At 38.8% G+C, this 21,699-nt stretch overlaps 1 protein-coding gene across 1 annotated transcript; it reads right to left on the bottom strand.

The window, feature by feature from the left end:
• Nucleotides 1-5: 5 nt before the first annotated feature.
• snrnp200 (small nuclear ribonucleoprotein 200 (U5)) lies at nucleotides 6-20,454 on the bottom strand. Its single transcript, XM_079896006.1, has 45 exons — nucleotides 20,124-20,454; nucleotides 19,633-19,796; nucleotides 19,374-19,545; nucleotides 18,820-19,012; nucleotides 18,681-18,736; nucleotides 18,497-18,592; nucleotides 18,227-18,379; nucleotides 18,046-18,145; nucleotides 17,755-17,891; nucleotides 17,551-17,628; nucleotides 17,243-17,416; nucleotides 16,359-16,496; nucleotides 15,679-15,834; nucleotides 13,495-13,665; nucleotides 13,222-13,415; nucleotides 13,009-13,132; nucleotides 12,745-12,894; nucleotides 11,718-11,828; nucleotides 11,495-11,626; nucleotides 11,216-11,404; nucleotides 10,573-10,770; nucleotides 9,428-9,580; nucleotides 9,223-9,303; nucleotides 9,055-9,138; nucleotides 8,846-8,952; nucleotides 8,637-8,755; nucleotides 8,383-8,537; nucleotides 8,014-8,203; nucleotides 7,696-7,866; nucleotides 7,452-7,612; nucleotides 7,087-7,314; nucleotides 6,780-6,971; nucleotides 6,485-6,663; nucleotides 6,244-6,395; nucleotides 3,057-3,165; nucleotides 2,848-2,956; nucleotides 2,557-2,746; nucleotides 2,203-2,367; nucleotides 1,729-1,850; nucleotides 1,493-1,636; nucleotides 1,145-1,321; nucleotides 903-1,063; nucleotides 695-776; nucleotides 425-517; nucleotides 6-286 (listed from the first exon to the last, which is right to left on the bottom strand). Exons 1-45 carry the CDS (start codon nucleotides 20,166-20,168, stop codon nucleotides 137-139), a joined length of 6,405 nt encoding a protein of 2,134 aa, XP_079752132.1. The 5' UTR covers nucleotides 20,169-20,454; the 3' UTR covers nucleotides 6-136.
• Between the last annotated feature and the right edge of the window lie 1,245 nt (nucleotides 20,455-21,699).

A 21,699-nucleotide genomic window follows, 5' to 3' on the forward strand; every position in this document is an offset into this window, starting at 1 on the left:
AAATCTCCAATGTACACGTTTCTTTAATTAAATCATAATGCATTAAACAGTCACAATATTTCTCAAAAAATATCTATAAAAACACTTAAGATTCTTTAACATGACAGTATATCAGTCCAGTATGACTAATCTAGGATTAATCACTGTCACTGTCTCCCTCACTGTCTGCCTCCTTAACGTCCGTGCTGAACTTGTATTCCTGGTCACAGCCCATGTAGGCATCGCTCATGAAGTACAGCGTGTAGTTGTGCACACCAACAACAGGTGCCACAAAGTCCAGTTTTACCTGTGGGAAGAAGAAAAACCCATTGTCATTAACAGAGTATTGACAAGACTTCCACTCCATTTTTTAAATACTACAATTTGAGGGTCATATAAGACTGGAATAATGTACTACTGCATTGGATATAAAAGCAGGACTAACCTTGGCCTTCTGTTGAAGAGTTAGTCTCTTGATTGAGATGAGGCTGTTCGATTTGGGGTCTCCAATAACAACCCACCAGCCTTCTTCACGTTTCTACACAAACAAAAAGTATAAAATAACCTCAAAGCAAGGTCAACTATTTTCAAATTATGTTAAGAGTTACATAACCACTCAAAAGTTTGGGGAAAGTAAGATTCCTCGTCCTCACAAGTTTGTTTCTTCTGCTAAATGCAAAGGAAGGATATAGGGTTTATGTAAATAGACACTCACCTGTGGGAAAAGAGGAGCAATGACAGGCCCTGTAACTTCCTCTTCTCGTTCCAACTGCACTTGGACGACCACTGGACTTCCACTGTGAGCACAAGAAAATAAATTAATATCTTCAGCAGAGATTAATGGTAAATGGCTGGTTTTGTACACCCACACAAGGTTGTAGGTTTTCAACTGAAGCCCTTTGGATTTTGATTTCATCTCATACCTCTTGATGTCGTCCTTGTCGGCCACTTCGTACGAGAGCTCGATGTTGGGATAGCGGTTACAGAAGCGAGCCACGTCGGCCATTTGTACATCTGAAAGCTGCAGAAGACCAGTGCGGTCCTCATCTTCCATCTCCATGATGTCAAAGATGCTCTCCACACCCTAAATGCGTCAACAAAAGAGTTGAGACAGACAACCAAAAGACGGTGTTCACAGATGAACTCACTCAGATCCAAATCTCACCTTGTCCGTGCAGCGCTTGATGTGTTCAGAAGTGAAGTGGGGTAGTTGTTTGAGGTAAGAGTCTTTAGACCACATGGCTTGTGTGACCATCTGAGCCAGCTCCATGGCAGCCAGCGCTGGACTCAACCAGCCGTTACTGGAGAGCACGTCTACACACGCTTGGATCAGCCTCACCGCCTAAAAATACAGGCAAGAGAAGAGCAGGAGGACTTATGAAACAAAAATATTTCTAAATGCTATTCTTTTAAACTTTCTATTAATCAAAGATTTATGAAACCTAATTTGCATGTGTTGTCCTTTTTGAGCAGTGAAAGAGATTGACTATGTGCTCAAAGAGTTTCCCCTCACCTTGCTGAGGATGTCTTCAGTATCTGACTGGAGCTCAGCGCTCAGCTGCATTCGGGACAGATGAGCCTGAAGCAGCAGGTTGGTCTTCACATGAGGGTCGTTGAACTTGGGGTTGTTCAGTTTATGAGGCACTTTCTGAGCCAGCTGCAAAAGTCAAAGAGTGGTTAACAGATCTGATGCAGTCTGCTTGTTCTAAGAGTTAACATTACACTCATATACTGGAAAGTTTTATTTACCTGCCGCAGCAGGGTGTCTTCGTGATGCCTGATGGGAATGTTTTTATACTCCGCAGCATTGGAGATAATCTCGATGAGGCCACGGACCTTTGTCTTGGCATTTAGGGACATACTGAACAGCTCTGGAGCAAGGACAAACAGATAAGAGATGTATCAGTCAAGACGGACATGGCTAGACAATTAAGCAGCACATTTCAGCAACCACATTTGGCTAAAACGGTTTTAGAAAGTCGAAATCACTGACCTAAACAGTGACATTAAATTAGCACTTCTCTAATGGCATGTTTTGACTGTCAGTGTCTATTTCGTGTACACAACATGGATAAGCTACAACAAGTAAAGATGTCAGCTGGATTGACTATATAGATTTCTCGACCCTCACTTTGATGAACCAATATTGATACTTATACAGAAGAAAAGATCTGTTGCTACTTCAGTTCCATCGCGACTGTGTTAAACAGAGAAGGTCCTCACCGATGGTTGTGTAGTTGATGTAATAGTAGGCTGCAATCATGCCCAGATTCAGAGGTGCCACATCCATCTCATCCTCGATGCTGATGCACTTGGACTGTTCCAGATCCTGCAAGGTGTTTTCCACCAGCTCAGACAGATGATCCGACAGGTGACGATGCGACATACCTGGAACATGAAGAGATTTTAGTCTCTAATGCATTAAAAGTACTTCAAATACACAGATGAAGTTGAATATTTTTACATGCTCTCCTCATGTCACAAATAGTGAATTCTGCAGCGTGAAGTCTAGATTTTGAATGTCAAGTCATTTGTCCTGAAGATCTGTAGGCATTACAAGGTACTGTGATTCCTCACCCTGTAGGTTGTAGTAGTTGGGATTTTGGGTCATGCGACGATACAAAAACGTCCATGTCAAGTAGTCCACAGCGTCCTGCTTGTTCTCCACCGTCTTGGTGACAATCTCAGCGTTGAAATGGTCATGAAGACAGTGGTCCAGGTGAGACTCGACAGGCAGAGGCTCGTAAAGGAACTTTTTGAAGAAGTCCTAAAAAACAAGGATGTTCAAAATTATTAAGAGCCAATCAATCACGCTTGAGACTAACCGATCTTGAGTCAAGAAAATGTGTGGTTTAGTGTTAGCTTTACCTTTTTGGACCCTTGACACATGATGACACAGCGACCCTCATCGTCCTGGAGAGGACGGTTTGCCTTTCCTACCATCTGGAGCACATCATAGATTGGGTAGTCCACGTACCTAATCAGAGAAAGATATTCATGAGCAATCCACATGCACACTGTAAAAATTGGTGATGACATCAGTCATTTGAGGCCACTAAGGATGAAAAAATACTTACGCATGGATTTTACCGTTGTAGTACTGCGTGTCCATGACAATCACCAGGTGGGCAGAAATGTTAGTGCCCCAGCAGAGAGAGCGAGATGCCACCATCACCTGAATGGCACCTGACATGAGAGAGCAGAGGGGGGCAACACTTACTTTAGCTCAGACACACCATAATCAATCGTTTCGATTAACCTCATAAAACGTTCTCCTGTGCATTGGTAATATTTCTTTCATAATTTCTTTAAGTTACACCGAACCTTTATTTTGGCTTTATTTTGAGCTTTGAGTTTCTGTGCGTTTTAATAAACTATATTATTATTACTACTACTTGAAGTACATTCTACTGTGCAATAGTAATATAATTATTTTATATTTTAATCAAGTTAATCCAAACTTTTATTTTGAAGGGGTTGTCGTAACTTCTCATTAATGAGTGAACGTGCAAACATTTTTTTGGATGTTGTGTACATTTACCCTTTTCATTAAAAAATTAATTCTTTGAAATTTCAATTTATACATTACAGCAAAACAAGTGATGTAAGAAAAATGAATTATCAATGAGAAATTTCATAATTACATGAAATTTAATAGAATATATAATCTGAGAACTACCAGTATAAACTTTTAATTGGATTTAATTAAATTCCTTTATAGCTCATGATTGCTCAAAAAAAGCCCACATTTTAAAAAACCTATTAATTTTCTAATAAAACATTAAAAACATATTTTGGAATGTTTTCAAACAAAATGTATTAATTTTACTTGCATAAGTTTTCACTTTAAGATAAAGAGGATACATTTTTTATGCTGAATTACTTCACTAATAGGTGTGAATATTCATGTTTATAACCAAAATTCTGTACCAAATGTGTGTGAGAAATATGGGAAAGAAGTTTAATTATTTTACAGAAGTATCGAGTCAAAACTAACTCAGATAAAAAGTTTAAAACTAACTTCTTTTTTTTTAAAGTGTACTAAACTTTTTAACCCTCTGGGGTCTGAGGTGTTTTTGGGGTCCTTGAGATGTTCTGACATGCCCTGACATTTGTGCTTTTTTCAGTTGCTTATAAACATAGTAATGGCAAAAAAAAATTACACACTATTTAGCACAAACAGGGCTACCATAATATGTGAGCAACAAGAATGTACATGTCTGCATTTTTGAGAGAATAATGTTTATGCGTGGTTATTGAAAAAACTAAAAACTAAAGTTTCTGAAATAAGACCACAAAACACACACTAAATATGTGCCAATAAGATTTTTGTCTAATGGATGTCATCGCCTAGTGTTTTTTCTTCAAAATTATGTGAAAATCACCCTGCCTAATCCTTCACATAACACAATACATTGATTTGAATTTTGCAAAGCACTTTCTGTTTGGAAAGGCAATATTCGAGTGGGCGTCGACGTCGATCATGCATATGTAGTGGTTCACACCTGAGGACCGCATACTTAATGAGCCATTCATTCAGGTGAGTCACTGAGCCACAAGAATGCAAGAGCAACAGTTGGAAGCATCTCAATTCTTTTTTATTTTTCCACATATTGTGCTTGCAATTTGGCCTATAATAGCCAAGGAAAACATGTAATTGTGCAGTTAATTCTCATACTGTATTTTCAGTTTTGGAATATTTATCTTCTCCCCAAATTTGTCACTAATAAAACACAATAAAAATTATTTAAAGAAAAGGCTTATATTTACCTTTTAATAGTTTGTTTACATCTACCTTGTAAATATTTAAATAAACAACAATTCAAGTGTAATCTTTCTTTGTACAAACTAAAGTATACATTTTATCATACATATTTAAAAGTTAAGGATTTGATTGATTATTTGATTATTTTTGACAAAAAAATTGGCAAATAAAAGCTTATTTGAGGTGGCAGATATTTTACAGTAAAAATGTATAATCTATCCAAAACTAATCAACGAAATGTTGTCTTTCATATGTCTGTAACATAGGTCTTTCATTTTTATTATAAGGAATATAAATGCTAAAATGCTAAAAGGAATATAAACGAGAAAACACAGCCCCTCACAGGTTTGCGCCGTGGATTCCCGCGAGTCAGACACGGATACTGTGTTTGTTTTAGGCTCGCGCAGTCTTCACTCGGACGCGCGCTTCAATCCGTTGTGGAGACTCTCTTTTCGTTCCAGTGAAATTACAAAACAAAATACACACACACACATGTCTCTGCCTGATATACAACCACTGATAAACATAATCTGATTTGACAAAAAAAAAAAACTATATGAGTGCAGATTCGAACTCAGAACCTCTGACACGCTAGGCAAATGTTCTACCACTAGACCACTTGAGTTCACGTATTTACTCACGTGAAAACTCGGTGTTTACTCGGCGTGATCAATTCGCTCTTGAACATGCTGCCGTTCGTCTGAGTTACAATCTTCCTCTGAGGAAAAGCCAAGGTGAGTTATTCCTCGCTGTCCAGGATCATCTGAAGAGCGTCTTTACCGGAGAAACGCGCCATCCTCTCTAAACGCGATGAACTATCAGTGAATCTGATCTGATGAAACTTCGTGTTTTCAAGGCATTGATCGGGGGGCGGGTGCGAAGCATAGATCACCTAAACTATTTACCATGTCAATAGCGCCGGGGGCGGGGCGGCCTCAGTTCATTATAGAGATAATTAGGCAGAAGGAAAAAACGGTACCTCTCCTTGCTTTCAAACGGATTACATGAGTTGAAAACATTTGTTTTTTTTATTAATTACTTCATTTAAAAGAAGAGATTTCAAGCTTCATAAAGACATATATCACGTGCCTGTGTGAGAAGTATTCGCTGAGTTATGATTCATTTTCGGACGCGTTTCAGAATGGACTACACGGACAGAGAGAAGGCAGAACTCGCTCCGTGTTTATTTTTCTTAATTTGGCGAAAAGCACAACACTTTGTTTTTATTGTGAGTATACAGAAAAATAATACACATTTAACAGAATCGATTGATGTATGAAACTCCTATGGAAAATCAAAGTCAACAGAGTATTTATGAGTTTCTTTTACACTGATAAAAAAAAAGCGAGCTGGTATCGCCGGCGATACCGCCGACCTCAGGGGGTTAAAATGGTTCTCACTTTTTTAAAAAGTACTAAAAATAGCTTTTTTTTCAGGTCAAAAATGGCCCGAGTACATTATGACTGTTAAACTAAAACGTTAGATTTCATGTGTCGTACCAGAAATGAAGAGATGCTCCACAATCCTGCGCTCTGTAGGTGAAAGGCCCTCGTGAAGGTACCCCACCCCGTTAGAGAGGGTCTCCTTCAGTGTAGCATCAGCGAGATTCTCCATGAATGGAGCCAGATCCTTCTCGGTTGAGTGTAGGAACCTGCAGGGACAAAAAGAAGGTTGAAGATGAAATGCCCGATGGGATTAGAGTGTATTTAGTGTATGGATGTGATATAGATCTTCCAGCACCTTTGTGGCACCACGTCAGCAGCACAGAAGGTGAGAATATCAATAGCGGTAAGACGAGTCTGGCGTCTGGATGGCACAAATACCAGCACTGGCTTGGATGGAGAGTGTTTCATTATGGCGTGATACACAGGTTTTGCCATGGACAGCAGACGAGTCTGTGTGTGACTCACGTTGAAGCCCTGAGGAAGGGGAACAGTAGTCAAGTGGATTAAACAAAACTTCAAATATAAACAGAAGAACAGGGTAAGGATTGTGCATGTAGATGAAATTACGTTACAGAGAGCTTTAGACTGACCTGGATGTGAAGCTCCAGGGGAACCGGCCTGACATTGGGATGGAAGTTGAAGGTGGCTGTGGTGCTGCAGCCAAGCCAGTGGGCCACATCTTTAGCATTGGACAGAGAGGAGCTGAGGGCCACGATACGGATGGGCCGCTCAATCTGAGAGGAGATGTACCTCATTCTGGAGCAAATCACCTCCAACACAGGCTACAAGATACACAGAAATAGGAAATAATGGATTCAAACAACCAAAACAATGATCTCTGAGAAACTAACAGCTCATTCCTGGTGTTTAGAAATGAGGATAAAAACAAACACTTACTCCGTTGTCACCTCCAATGAGATGAACCTCGTCTATTATGAAGAGGCTAACGTTCTGCACATTCTTCCTCTGTTTCCAGCGACGGGAAAGAATGTCCCACTTGTCTGGGGTGCTGACGATGATGTCACCTTTACCCAGCAGTTTTAGGTCAGTGCTTGTCTCACCAGTGAGTAAGACAACCTTCTTATTCAAAGTATCCTGGAACTTCTGGTGCCAGTCAATAAAGACCTACACAAAAGATAATGTCTGAATCATGACATTCACATCCTTGTTTCATCAATTTATTTAATTAATCTTAAGTCGAACTATAGACACTTTTACATTATTGCATTTATTTCCATAAGGGCAAATAATTGTGGCTGTACCTGTTCGGCCAGAGCCTCCATGGGTGTAATGTAGACACAGCGGCCTTCTGAGTTGTGTAGGAGCATCCTAAGAATAGCAAACTCTGCACATATGGTCTTCCCGCTGCCCGTGGGGGCGCCAACAAAGACGTTGTCATCGCTGTTATACACCGCATTGAACACTGAAAACGAGAACAGTTTCACTTAGAAGGAAGTTCTCAATCAAGTATGACAGCATGTTGGGAGGGTTTACGAGGGCAGGTACCTTGGGTCTGGATTGGGTTGAAAAAGGGAAACTTCTGGTAGAGGCTCTCGAAGGCTGCGTTTCTCAGAGCGGACACGGGCAAAGGCTGCAAGTCCAGCAGCTCAGTGGGAGGAGGATATTTCTCAGGCAGGATTAGGTGACGAAATGAAACCGGCAGCTGTGTCTCACATGCTTGAGAAAAGAAAGAGAGAAAAAAAACCATTCTGGACTACTGCAATACCTCCAACACTCCATTTTACTTCCAAATAGTACAATGGATTTTGGTCGTTATATCAAAGCCACAGCAAGTATCATCAGCAAGTATAAATAAAAACATACATAGCCAGCGGTCTGAAGCAATGCGGATGAAGTACTGTGGTGGCAGCGGCTCAAACACGGGCACAAAGAAAGTCACAAGATGTTCGTCCTGAGCGTACTTGGCCTTCAGGAGGAAGTACTCATGGTGAAGGACGACTTCACTGTCCACATCCTCCACTAAGATCCAGAAGGCCTCAGATGAGCCATGTATCTGGAAGAAGCCAACATTTAGTGTATAAATAAATATAGTAATAGCAATTGTGTGTGTGTGTGTATATATATACATACATACACACATTATTGCTATAAATCTATATTTAATTCTTTATTCTAGTTATAACAACAATAATATTATTATTTAGTAATTTACTGATCTTTTTTTGGACTGACCTTGTCATCCCACTGGAAATCTGGTGTGATTGTGAGTTCCACTTTCAGAGTGGAGCGTGTGATAGGCTGCAGATGAACTGCCAGGTCCAGTTTAGGGAACTGATGGACATACTTATGAATGGTTTTCCCCATCTTCGGCATGCGAATCAACTCACCTGAAACAGTTAAGAATTTCAGATCATGAGAAAATGATATAAAATGGCATTTGGTTATAAAGACAATGTTTGAGTATTAGTGTATTAGCCACTATTCACCAATTTCATTGTGGTTCAGGTCATAGAGACGCTCAAAGGGGAAGTTTTTCTTTTCAATCTTTTTGATGACCTCCTCTGGAAGCTTGCGGAACTGACGCAAGGGAGACATCGACTGCCACCTTGATGGAAAAAAGCCAATAGAATAAACATCACACTGCAAGACAAACAATACATTTATGCTTGGCAATATCAGCATCATGACAACTCACATCCTTTTGTCGATCATCTTGCAGAGGTTCATAGTCTTGTCGGTAAGTTGGGCCCAGCCTCTGCTCAAAACAATCTCAAAGATGGCCCTCATCAGCCTGCCAGCACTCTGTAGGGTCAAATATAATGTTAAATCTGTGATTTTAAAAATAAAAATGTCCTTTTAGAACACAGGAGTATTTTACAAAACATTGTTTCCCCAAACACTCACCTGTGTCACATAGACCATGTCAGCCATGAGAGCGAAGCCCTCCAGTTTAAGCTGAGAGATATATGCCTGCAGCAGCACATTGATCTGAGAAAGACATAACATTCCATTTAAGAGACAATCATACGATTGAATATTCTGTAATATATAAGTTCTTCTACACGCATTTACCTTTGCGCTGGGCTCTTCAATGCTTTCCTTCACTGGAATAGGGACTCTCTCAAGCAGTTTCTGAAGCTCAAGTTTTTCTTCCTGTCAATCAAATTGTAAAAACCATGTTTGTTAGTGCTGTCATTTTCCACTTTATCCTGTCTTTAGGATTCAAGAGGTAGAAGTTTGTTCAGATGTTTCAGGTTTGTTTAGACAAGGCACATACCTCTCTGACATTAATGTTTCTGAACTCAGAGGACAGCGAGAACACCCTGAAGAGCTCGATCTCACTCAATGTGGGCTTCAGCAGCTGGTTGTAGGTCATTATGGACTCGTGGGTGATATAAAAATGGCTTGCGATGCGGCCCAGGTCTGTCACCTACAACAGAACACACAAGACATAATTTTAACCACATCTGTTGCTGTCATTTAAAAGTTTAATTGATGTGTTCAGGTAGACCTGCTGAAATCAGTTATCTAGAGGTCGACCGATTGATTGGCCAGCTGATTTGTGGCATTTTTTTAATGAACCGGCTTTGGCTGATTGTGCTGCAAATTAGGCCGATCAATAGGTAGGCACATCTACGGACAGCGTTGTTGTGGAACACGTGACATTGCCTCTTGCAGCAAGCAGATTGCCAGTCCCCCTCTGCCTGCTAACTTTTTGAAGAGGACTACCTGGCAGCTTCCCAAGAAACGATAATGTTCGTGTTAAGCCTTTCCTATTTAAATATCGAAGCGCATGTAGACTGGAAAGTATCCGCGTCTTTGGTACTCATGTTTTGTGTGTGTGTGTGTTTGTGTGTGTGAAGCAACACATCCAGATTGCTGTGTCTCACAGTGCGCAAATAGTACTCTTTCATGTCTTCCTGATCATAAACGGACATATTCACACTAGGGCCATGCCGAGTTTGTACGATATATTGATATGTTTTTAATAAACAATATGGAATGAGACAATACTGTTGTTTATATCAATATAGCCTACAGTTGTTTGATATGAGTGCATCTGAAAAGTAGCGGAGGAAGCAGTGAGCTGGTGCGGGGAAAGTGCATTATCCAATTCGTCCTAAGCATGAGACAAGTTTTATATTAAAATAGCCCCGTCAGACGCTCTGACAGATTCATGTGCTGAGTGCCAACTGATAGATAGATACTGGCGCTGTTTAATGCACTACATTAAAAAAAGCACTACAAAGCACTACATCTCGAATATTGGCATCGGCCAGAGAAAAACCCATATCGGTCAACCTCTACAATTATCTTGAGTTGGGGATTTAAAGCTGGTACAATCTCAGCATTGATCATGCATATTAATCATCTGGAAGTGACCACTTAGAAAGGGGGGTTAATATGACAAACTGTGTGTACCTGAAAGCTGCCAGATCTCTTGTCGTATTTGACCAGGTTGTTCTTCTCCAGGACAGTGGCTGCCGTGTGTACCAGGTCCAACCTGCGTCGCTCCAGCAGTGGGTCAATGCTGCGGTCATCATGGGAGACGCCATATAGAGTGGGGTTCCGCAACATCCGTACATACAGGTATGTGTAACCCAGCCAATTTACAGCATCCTGAAAACAGTGACAAAACAGATCAAACCCTGCAACAGATGCTGAGCTTACAGAGGAATACTAATATTAGGCATGTGCAAAACGATGTAATTTCAGTATAATAAAACGTAACTATTTTATCAATATGCTAAGGTAAATTAACAATATAAAAGCCTTATTAAATTCTGGAAACAAATACTAATATTAGGATGGGCAAAAAAGTAACAAAACCAATATAATAAAACAAATCAATATTAAAAATTTTAATATGCTTCAATAAAATGACAATATCAAAGCTTTTTTAATTTATTGTAATATTGTCTTTATATCATCACACTTGATATTCATTCCCTCACACAGAGAAACCCAAGTTAAACCACCTTTATTGGACCACCAATAAAATATTTAAGCTAGAAAACAAAAATTTGGCTGACTAATGAACTTACACCAGTACATTCAGACTTACCTTGGCATTCTGCACGTTGCCCAATACTATCTCTGCATTGAGCATGTCCGGTAGTTTGGCCACCATCTGGCTCTCGATGGGCAGCTGCTGATTGAGCAGAGACAGGTAATACTGCAGCTCTCCATGAGAAGTGATCAGAATACCCTCTCCTTTAGAGTCATACTGCGGCCTGCCAGCACGACCCAGCATCTGCATCACAAAGTTGAGAGGGAGTCAAGTTGTTACTCGTGGTTTATTTAACTTATCGAAACACAAAGTACATGTGGACATAATACAGACCTGTAGAATGTCCAGGGCTCCCAGCTCCGTCCATCTGCCTTTCTCTGGGCTGTACACCTGTGTGCCTTTGATTATAACAGTGTGTGCTGGCAAGTTCACACCCCAGGCCAGAGTGGCTGTGGACACCAATACCTACGAAACACATTCATGGTTCAGTCTTCTGTATTTTAGAATATGAAATGAACCAGAATGTTCTCGGCATTCCTGAATGTTATGCACTAACCTGGATGTGGCGGTCAGCAAACAGATCCTCTACCAGCGTTCTGTCCACTCTGGTCATTCCAGCATGGTGAATAGCAAAACCATACGGCAACAGATCCTTCAACTCCAGGTTCTGTCAATAGAAAGTAAACAAATTTTTAAGAAAACCAGTACACAATAATGTGTGTTCAGTTAGGCCGCATTTACACAGCAGATCTTGATGCCCAATTTCGATTTGTTGATTAAATACGATTTTTTTTAAACTTTTAAAACTTTAACTTTTAAAAGTGACTCATATCAGATGATATAAATGATGATGATGTAAATCAGCATTTACAGTATATACATGGCGAACAAAACACATTTCCACATATGATTGAGGCCTGAACCCGATCTGAGAATATTGGAATTCATGTGCTTTTTTTCCTGCTTACATATCCGTGGGTCATTTCCGATTCATGCCACATGGAAGGAGAAATTTTCTTGTGCCGCAAAAAATGCGGCCTTACGACAAGGACGTGAGGGAATCACATTCATGATGCTTTTAATTGCACAAATTTTATGGAAAATCAACAAAAGAAATTAGGTGAAAAAAAATTGCTGCACGACTAGCTGCTGGATATAATATTAGCTAAAAAAAAAAAAAAATGGTGTGAACTAGGGGTGGGACTACCTGTTCATCAAAAAACAGCAGATAAGAGGAATATTTGAAAATGGAAATTATTCTAATTCAATAATAATAATTTGTCATTTTTGCAAGTATAATTATAATTTATTATAACAATTTATTTTTTGCAATCATAATTTAAACCACAACAATTGATTACAGTTGATAATAATATGAATTATATTTTATTTTTATTATAATTAAACTATAATAATTTATTGTCATTCAGTTCGGTACCACTAGTTCCAATAGATGTTTAATAAACTAATATGCAGATTTTACTGTGAATGACATTCAGATTCTGTGTGGGTTTTGTTTCAAGTTTACATCAGTTTGAGGCTGTGTCTTATGTACAGCACTTTCATGGTAGTTGTGAGCTGACCTTGCACTGTTCGGCTTCAGTCCTCAAAACCTCAGTGGAGGCCGAACCTTCTCTCAGGAACAACCCCAGAGTGTCCTTCTCCAAACACATATCCCTGATCGCACGAGCCGTCTTTCCTGTCTCCTTTCTTGAGTGCACAAACACCAACACCTGGGGAAAACGGACAAATAAATGTTTAGAAAGCAGAAGAGGAGAGTGTTAGTTACTGAACAAACAGTAGAAATCAGGAGATAAAACTAGTCCATTTATGGTGCTCAGCTTCACCTGATTCTTTCCAGCATGTTCCATGATCTTCTCATAGACAATCTCATTCATAATCTGAAAGCGCTTGATGGCCTTCTTCTCTGTAATTCCTACATAGGTTTGTTCCAGAGGCACCGGTCGGAAACTAAAAAAGGAAAACGGCCAACATATGTACTTTATTATACCAAAACAGAAGACTATTTCCCCATTTATCCACAGCAGTCTCATTCTCACCTGTTGTCGAAATAGTAGAGTCCCTTAGATGAATCGACACGAAGGCAGTTCGCCACATCCTCGTAGTTGGGCAACGTGGCGCTGAGGCCGATGAGCCTAACATCTTCCTGTGTCAGCTCCACATTGCGGATGGTTCGAGCAATCAGGGACTCCAGGACAGGGCCACGGTCGTCATGCAGCAAGTGGATCTCATCCTGCATGACCGAACACGTTATTATGGAAAAACATGAAAAATCTTTGAAAAGGGGATTCTGGGACTACTAGATTACTTACAATAATCACAAGGCGCACAAGCTGCGTATATGTGCGCTCCCCTCCTTTCCGGGTGATGATGTCCCATTTCTCTGGGGTACACACTATAATCTGGGTGGCGTTTATTTCCTCCTTACACAGTTGATGGTCTCCGGTCAGCTCAGAAACAGTGATGCCATAACTTGCCAAGCGCTGCAGATGGAGCAACAAATGTTGTAGGGACATTTAATACTTTATCACAATTATAAACATACAATTATTAATTGTACAAACTAGAGCCCGACCGATATGGATTTTTGGGCGCCGATGCCGATACCGATAAAAAAAAGCCAGATACCGATATATCGGCCGATATTATTTGTGTGTATATTATAATACAGTAGCAATATTATTTATGTGTATTATAGTACAGTAAGTTTGGACACACTTTCCAATTGGTGTGTACAAACTTTTGATGGGTACTGTATATAGAATACACAGTATAAACAGAATAAATATATAAACGTTTTGCAATGATAACTCAAATGTGGTGATTAAACACTTGTGCGACAAAGATATGTAATGGAGGCAGGGTGAATGATAGAATGAGAATTTGAGCTGTAACCAAACTAGTTTGCATTGCATTTTATATTATATTATATTCTAAATACTCTTCTATTTTTTATCTTAATTTAGTGGAGGAAGAACTCAGATCTTTTTAGTAAAGTAAAATGAATAATATCATAATGAAAACGTTTATAATTAGGCTACATATGTACAGTAGTTTTATACTATTTTAAATAAGTAGTAAGCAAAATGTACTAAAAGTGAAACTAGGCTACAGGGCTGGACCCGAATATTCGTTCGGTGGGTTGGTATTCGATTTGAAAATTTGACATGCGAATATTTGTTGTTGTTGTTGTTGTTGTTTTTTTCACATCTGGGATCCCCCGCGAAACGGTTCTCATTCGCGCTTGAATAAGGCCGGCGACACACTGACTGCGTGGCATGGCCGTTTTTATTTCGGCTCCCATGTTAACAGGTTGGAGTTTGCACACTGCCTGCGTGAGACACGCGTCTCTCAGGCGCGGCTCGAGCCACGCGGAAAACGCGTGCATGCCAGAAATAGAACCGACGCGCAAGTCTTCTCTGGCAAGAGCGCAGAACAGCAGAGTTTGTATGGACGAAGTGCATGTCTGAGCTTGTGTTTTGGATTAAGCTGTGTTGCTTTGACATTGTGGAAAATAGAATAATAGAAACAAAATGTATTAGACTTTTTACCCGTTATTATCAATCTAAATTAATCTCGTTTTTTAATTTAACTTAATTTCGTTTTTCTTTATTTAAATTTCGTTTAATTTCTTTATTTAAATTTCGTTTAATTTCTTTATTTAAATTTCGTTTTATTTAAATTTCGTTTAATTTCTTTATTTAAATTTCGTTTAATTTCTTTATTTAAATTTCGTTTTATTTAAATTTCGTTTAATTTCTTTATTTAAATTTTGTTTAATTTCTTTATTTAAATCTACCCTTTACTGTGTCAGTAATTTTGTTAGTCAGAAAAATATTAGACTACCTTAAAAGTATTGCTTAATTTAACAGACCTGTGTGTGTGCGTTTTATATCACTAACAGTGTCTGTTCTCAGACGCGTTCTCTGCCTGCGTGAGGTGCGCCGCTTCCCGCTCGCGCTGTTCTGTAGTTTACTAAAAGTGTATTAATTCTGAACGTCTCGCGTCTCCATCTGGCTACTTTTAATGCAAAATGGCCCTATATAAAGTGTTATAATTACATAAATTATTGGAATATTGCTTGATGTTGTAACGTAGCAGAATGAGCTTTAACACTGTGTCTACACCGGACGCGGCTGTTATTTTTTTGCCACTTTTGCCAGTTCTTTGTAACAGCTTTTAGGTGCTTTATTGGCAGCGCCATCCTTACATAAATCACTGCACGCTGCATTTTTTTAAATATTAATTTATCGGCCGTTATAAATGCCGATCCCGATAGTTAGGAAAATGCCTAATATCGGCCGATAATATCGGCCTGCCGATATATCGGTCGGGCTCTAGTACAAGCATTTTTTGTTGAATGTAACTAATTAGAGGTACTCATTTAAAAGGAACACATTTTTCAAGTATTATTATTCAAGATTAAGCAGAGAAATTACAGGAAATGATGGGGAAAAGGGTTATTTTTTTATCTCCATCATGTTTGGTACTCCTACCTTGCCAAAACTGCCCACCATCTCCTGTACCAGTGAGCGCATGGGAGCGATGTAGATGATTTTAAACTCATCAACATTGATGGTGCCATCCATGTTAATATGCTTTCCGATTTCTCTGAGCATTGCCATGAGAGCAACATTAGTTTTTCCAGCACCCTACAGGTCAAAGAGATGAAAAACAAAATCCTTACTAGTCAAATATTGAAGTTAAACATAAAACTCAAGTTGATCAAATTCTATACTACATCATATTTATGTCAGGTAACACTTTATTTCGATAGTCCACTTTAGACATTCTACTAACTATAAGTAACTTTGCAACTAAATGTCAACTAACTCTCATTAGAGTATTAGTAGATTGTCTGCTTAATATCTGCTAACACTTTATTATGATGCTCCCCCAACAGACATTAAACTGACTATAAGTAACTTGGCAACTACAAGTCAACTTATTCTACTAACCCGAACCCTAACACCTAACCCTAACCTAACAGTCTACTACAGCCTACTAATACTCTAATGAGAGTTAGTTGACATGTATTTGCAAAGTTACTTATAGTTAGTAGAATGTCTAAAGTGGACTATCAAAATAAAGTGGAACCTTATGTCATTATATTTTTAACTGTAATGTTTATTTTAAGTCAGCGCCTGGACAGTTGCGCCTTTTTTAGTAGACAAACCGTTGGAGCGCAAACCAGTAGGTTCTCATCTGTCTCCATGGTAGTTTTGAAGAGTTTACTCTGTATGCGGTTCAGGGTTTTGAATCCTTCAAATCCAGCTTGAGCATATTTGGGCAGCTTCTCAATAGCCACCAATGTCTGTAAAAGAAATGAGGGAAACCTTGTGAGAGACTAATGAAAATAGAGCAAATCAACCAATAATAATAAAAAAAATGCTACTTAACACGACCATTCAAAAGAATGGTGTCAGTAAGATTTTTTTAAAGAAATAAATACTTTTATTCAGCAAGGATGCATTAAATTGATCAATTGTGGCAGTAAAGACATTTACAATGTTCCAAAAGATTTCTTTTTAAAATAAATGCTGTTCTTTTGAACTTCCTATTCATCAAAGAATCCTGAAAAAATTTCAATATTAAGTAGCAAAACTGTTTTCAAAATTGGATAAGAAAAGTTTCTTGAGCAATCAGCATATTAGAGTGAGTTGAGCAGGATCATATATGACAATGAAGACTGGAGTAATGGCTGCTGAAAATTCAGCTTTGCATCATTGGAATAAATTACATTTTAAAATATAGTGGAGTTCTTTTAAATTGTAATAGTATTTCACAATGTTTGTGTTGTTACAGTATTTTTAATCAAATAAATGCAGAATTGGTCAGCATAAGAAACTTTTTAAAATTTCTTTTTTTTTTTAAATCTTACCGAACCCAAAACATTGAACGGTAGTGTACTCTTGTGTGTCGGTAGTGTACTTTTGCGTGGCTAACCAAACAACCAGACATCCCTTCCTGAACAAACAATTTAGCCTGACTAAAAGAAAAAGTCTCACAAAATAATAATAATACTTATTACTATTATTATTTTAATAAAAAAATAAATACCTCATCATCACCAAAGGGTTTGGGTTTGAGAGCGGGCACATGAACCTCCTCGTAGCCCTTCCTCTGTTTGCGGAAGGAGCCGTCGGGCAGCTGGCAACGCTTGTTGGCCATGAAGTGACTGCCTTGAGAGAAGGCCAGATCTTCCAGATCTAGTAATTGCTTTGAAGCCACAGACTAGAGACAAAGATCACAGAGAAAAAAGCCCAAGATCATTGCATGAACATTAGGAGTGGGGGTCAAATTAAAATAGCAGGAACATTGGTAAATTTTGGCTTGAAGAAGTAGATGTAGCATCAAGTGGCATTTACCTCTCCGTGATCAATGTCCATAGACTCCAGATCATCCACACGAGACTTTCTCACTCTCTCACGGCGAGATCTCTCCTCCTGTAAGGAAACAAAAGATCATAAGCTTACAGGTGGATATTCTTTAAACAGCTAAAATAAATAAAAAATAAATAAAAATAAAACACAATCAGCTAAACCAACTAAAAAAGGAGGGCAAGTACTGACCCTGATGATGTCCTCTTTCTCAGTCTCCTGCAGCTGGTAAAGAACTTTGGAAAGATCCTGATCAGCTTCCATTTTATTCATGATCTTTTCCTTCTCAGCCTCACTTTGAGCACTGGCCAACATGGTGCAGTAGAGGACTGGATATGGCAAGGGAAAATAAGAGCAACATGAAACTTTCTAAAAACCTTGTAAATCTTAAAAACCACTAACAATAAGTCATTTTGTCCCCATATTCTCAGAAATCACAATCAATTTAATCCAACACAGTCCTGGCTATTGTGATCTACTCACTCATTCGTCTGTGCTGCCGGAGGACCTTGATGAAGTCGAATGTGTTGAAGCCCAAAAGCAGCACCAATTGGTTCTCACACTCTCTGTCATCACTGGCAGTCTAACCAAAGGAAGGAATAAATCAGCCACACAAACAAAATCTTAGTCTCCAAGGACATGAGCATTCCCAAGCTTTTCTTACTTTAAGAATCTCCAAGACTTCATCCGCTTTCTTCTGAGAAACTATGGCATCGTTGTAGAAGCGGCTGAGCTGTCGCTGAAGCCAGAAGGCATCGATGTCTCGCGGGTGAAGATCTTTCTTTTTGGTCATCATTACGTCGCCCGTGTTGCCCAGCTATGGAGAAGAGAGCATGTCAGGCTGGTTGTTTAACTCTATATATATATTTTGACTGAGGGCCCCTAGTGGGTCCCCTGGTTGAGAACCACTGCTCTATGATGACATGTGACTTACATTAGCAGTCAGAGTGCTGGTTTCATCTGCCTCCTCTCCCTCGCTGTCATCAGAGCCTTCATCCCGAACCTCTCCGTACTGATCCTCATCACCCTCCTGCAGTTGAACAAAATGCACATTTAATGTCACATCGAGAGCCAAAAAACACAATCTGACCACAAACAACCAGCATGTAGAAGCTCACCTCCTCATCTGACTCGAATTGCACATTGACTCCATAGGTTTCATCAATGTTGTCATCTGCAAAAAGAGAAAGATGAAGTGTGACCAGGCTTGAACATCATGAGGAGAATTTGGACTCAGGTTGGACTAAAAATATTTACCCATATTCTGGAGCTCTTTGTCTCCACCATAGTCAGAGATCTTCTTGCCCAGGTTCACCAGGACATGGTAGCGTGTGTCATCCGTAGGCCCCAGTAACTGTTCCACCTCCCTCCTCCTCTCTTTGTCTCTCATCTTGTCATTCTTCAGCACGGCCAACACCTCATCTGCAGCTCCACACAGGATATCCCTTGGCTTAGTGGAGAGAGAGAGAGCAGCAATTTATAATCTGGTACATTAACCCAATATCCACTGTTTACATCTATTAATATTAAGATGATTACATTTGAAATATTTTAATTGATATTTTAGAATGGGCTTTTTTCCTGCGATGGCAATCCATTTTTCAGCATCACATGATCTATTATACTGATTTGATTGCCTCTAATTTCAAATAGTAATAGATAATTTCATGATCATTGCATCCCTACATAGCATAAAAATAACTATCAGACATAATTTTAATAACGGTGCAGGAGCATCCCTAGTAGATCCCACAGCAATTACATTTGAAATAAATGTTCACAGCACGTGTAAACAGAGTCTGTGACCTTACCTGATCTCCAAGGGCTGCCTGAATGAAGCTGAGAAGAATTTCATATGTTTCTCTGGTCTCTTTGGTTTTGGGCTTGTACACGATGCCCACCATCTCATCAATCCCCTCAGACAGCAGTGTGAAGCCCTTCATCTTGTTGATGTCATGCCTGTCCTCATCTCTCTTTCTCCTCCTGCATCACACAACAAATACTATTTGTTTAAAAGACTTTCACACAGTGAATGCAAGAATGAATGAATGAGTTTCTGATCAGACTGACTTTGATCTCTTCTCCTCCTGCAACTGAGGTTTGGTTCTCTGGCTTCTGTCTCCCATCTTTGTCCCATCCAGTTTGCCGACCAGAGACAGCACCTCTCCAGTGGGCTCATCTCTGCGGGTACGGTCGATCAGAGATCTGTCCGCTTGCAACACCAAGTTAGAGTTCTGCGGAGGAAACACAAAAATTCACGATCGGCTCAATGACTATGTATCAAATCCTAGCGAGCTGCATTTGTCAACATCACAAGCATGCGCTTACGTTCTGCTGAAAGACTATTTAATTCAAAGCTACATTAAACATTTAACGTTACTACTACTACGCTGAGAAAATATAAAATCTAGGTAAAGATCATTAGGTTTTAAAACTCAGCCAGTGTGTTCAAGTTCGCGCACACAAAAACAAACAACATTAGCGCGCTAAATAATGAAATTTAGCTACGAAACATATCAAAGTAGTTAAAAAGGATATCAAAAATCTTATATGATACTTACCGCTTTGTATTCATACTGCAAACTACGCGCAGTAACATCCGCCATGACTTCTTATTACTGTAGATGCGCTCAAAATGAAAATCTTCTTTATCAACCAGCACACCCGGTGCTAGCGGAGAGACAGGCGACTAAATTAACTACACAGCACTCATGTACGTCCCAAGTTACGCAAAAATAAAAAAAATAAAAAATGTAATGTGCACACGACAATAACAACACACTATGAAAAGTTAAGTCTTTTTCTTTATATTCGTAACTGCACCATACGTCTGAAACACGCACGACGGTTTCAAAACGCAGTTTGGTCTAACTTCCGCTTCCGGGTTCACTCGCTCCTGACTGAGGTGCGTGAAAAATGCTGTCTCTTCTGGATAGGAATGGCACTTTTTTGAGGCATTTATTTTTATTCAACAGAACACACAATGCCATTTAACATCAAACAGAAGCTAAAATAGAGATACATAACAGATCTTACATCGTGTTAAACATTAAATTCGACACATTACATTTTTTATGAGAGATGTTTTTATATCTTTCTTATTTCTAGTAATTGAATTCAATAAGTCATAAAATATTTTAAAATCTTTACAGAAAAACTTAAAGGAGGGTGTAATAGCTTTATATACATGGAACGTCCCTAGAAGAACTATTACCTTTATCATCAATTTCTATAGAAGCCAGTATCACAGTCCAAGAAGAGGACCATAGACTCATCTATTTTGATTATTTTGTAGAATGTATCAAAAACCATCATAGATACCTGCTTACAAAAGTCTTCCGAGTATTTACAATTACAAAATAAATGTTTGAGAGTTTCAGATTCAAGATTCCAAAAAGAACATTGTGGTGAGATGTCTTCTTTAAACTTATTGAGAAAAACATTACATGTGCAGTATTTTAAAATGAATTTCCTTATTTTAAAATGAATTTCCTTATATGAATATCTTATTTGGCAGTAAAACGTATTATTTGCTGACCAATTTAGTGGAGATGTTTTTCATAACCAGATAGTAAATATATAATACTAATTATATATAATATAATACTTCAAATAAGTATAAATCTCACCATTACTATTAAGCCTACAATAAAGATAATACCCTTGTCAAACCATTTTTAGCGCAATTTTCCTACGGACAAAATTGCGATTGTTAACTCATGATTTCTGTTCTGTCTGTGCGCACCAATCTTGCACTTCTATCTCCTCCTCAACCAGACCACCTAGAGACTTCGGGTTTTCGGCATTATGTTAAGGAAGGTCTAATCTCGGGAACGCACACCAAAAAAACAAAACAAAAAAAAAAACATAAAAAGATTTACTATCTCTTAGTGTTGTGATCCCATGACGTCAGAAAATTGCGCTAAAACACTCACTGAGTTTTTATTACTTGTTTATAGCCTAGGCTACTCAGATAACACATGTTATGCATGAGTGTGGAAAGAAATTGTGTTTAAAGTAGGGCTGTCAAACGATTAATCGCGATTAATCGCATCCAAAATAAAAGTTTGTGTTTACATAATATATGTGTGTGTGTATGGAGTATAATTATTTTCTATACACACACATGCATATATA

This window comes from Squalius cephalus (genome assembly GCF_949319135.1).
Source record: "Squalius cephalus genome assembly, chromosome: 16".
Taxonomy (NCBI): Eukaryota; Metazoa; Chordata; class Actinopteri; order Cypriniformes; family Leuciscidae; genus Squalius; species Squalius cephalus.

Coding starts and splice junctions, on each gene's coding strand:
- snrnp200 (XM_079896006.1), bottom strand. CDS start 20,168: ATGGCGGATGTTACTGCGCGTAGTTTGCAGTATGAATACAAAGCG. Junction 12,895..13,008: donor AACATGCTGGAAAGAATCAG/GTGAAGCTGAGC, acceptor CGTTTTCCCCAG/GTGTTGGTGTTTGTGCACTC. Junction 6,396..6,484: donor GCTGACGTGGTGCCACAAAG/GTGCTGGAAGAT, acceptor TTGTCCCTGCAG/GTTCCTACACTCAACCGAGA.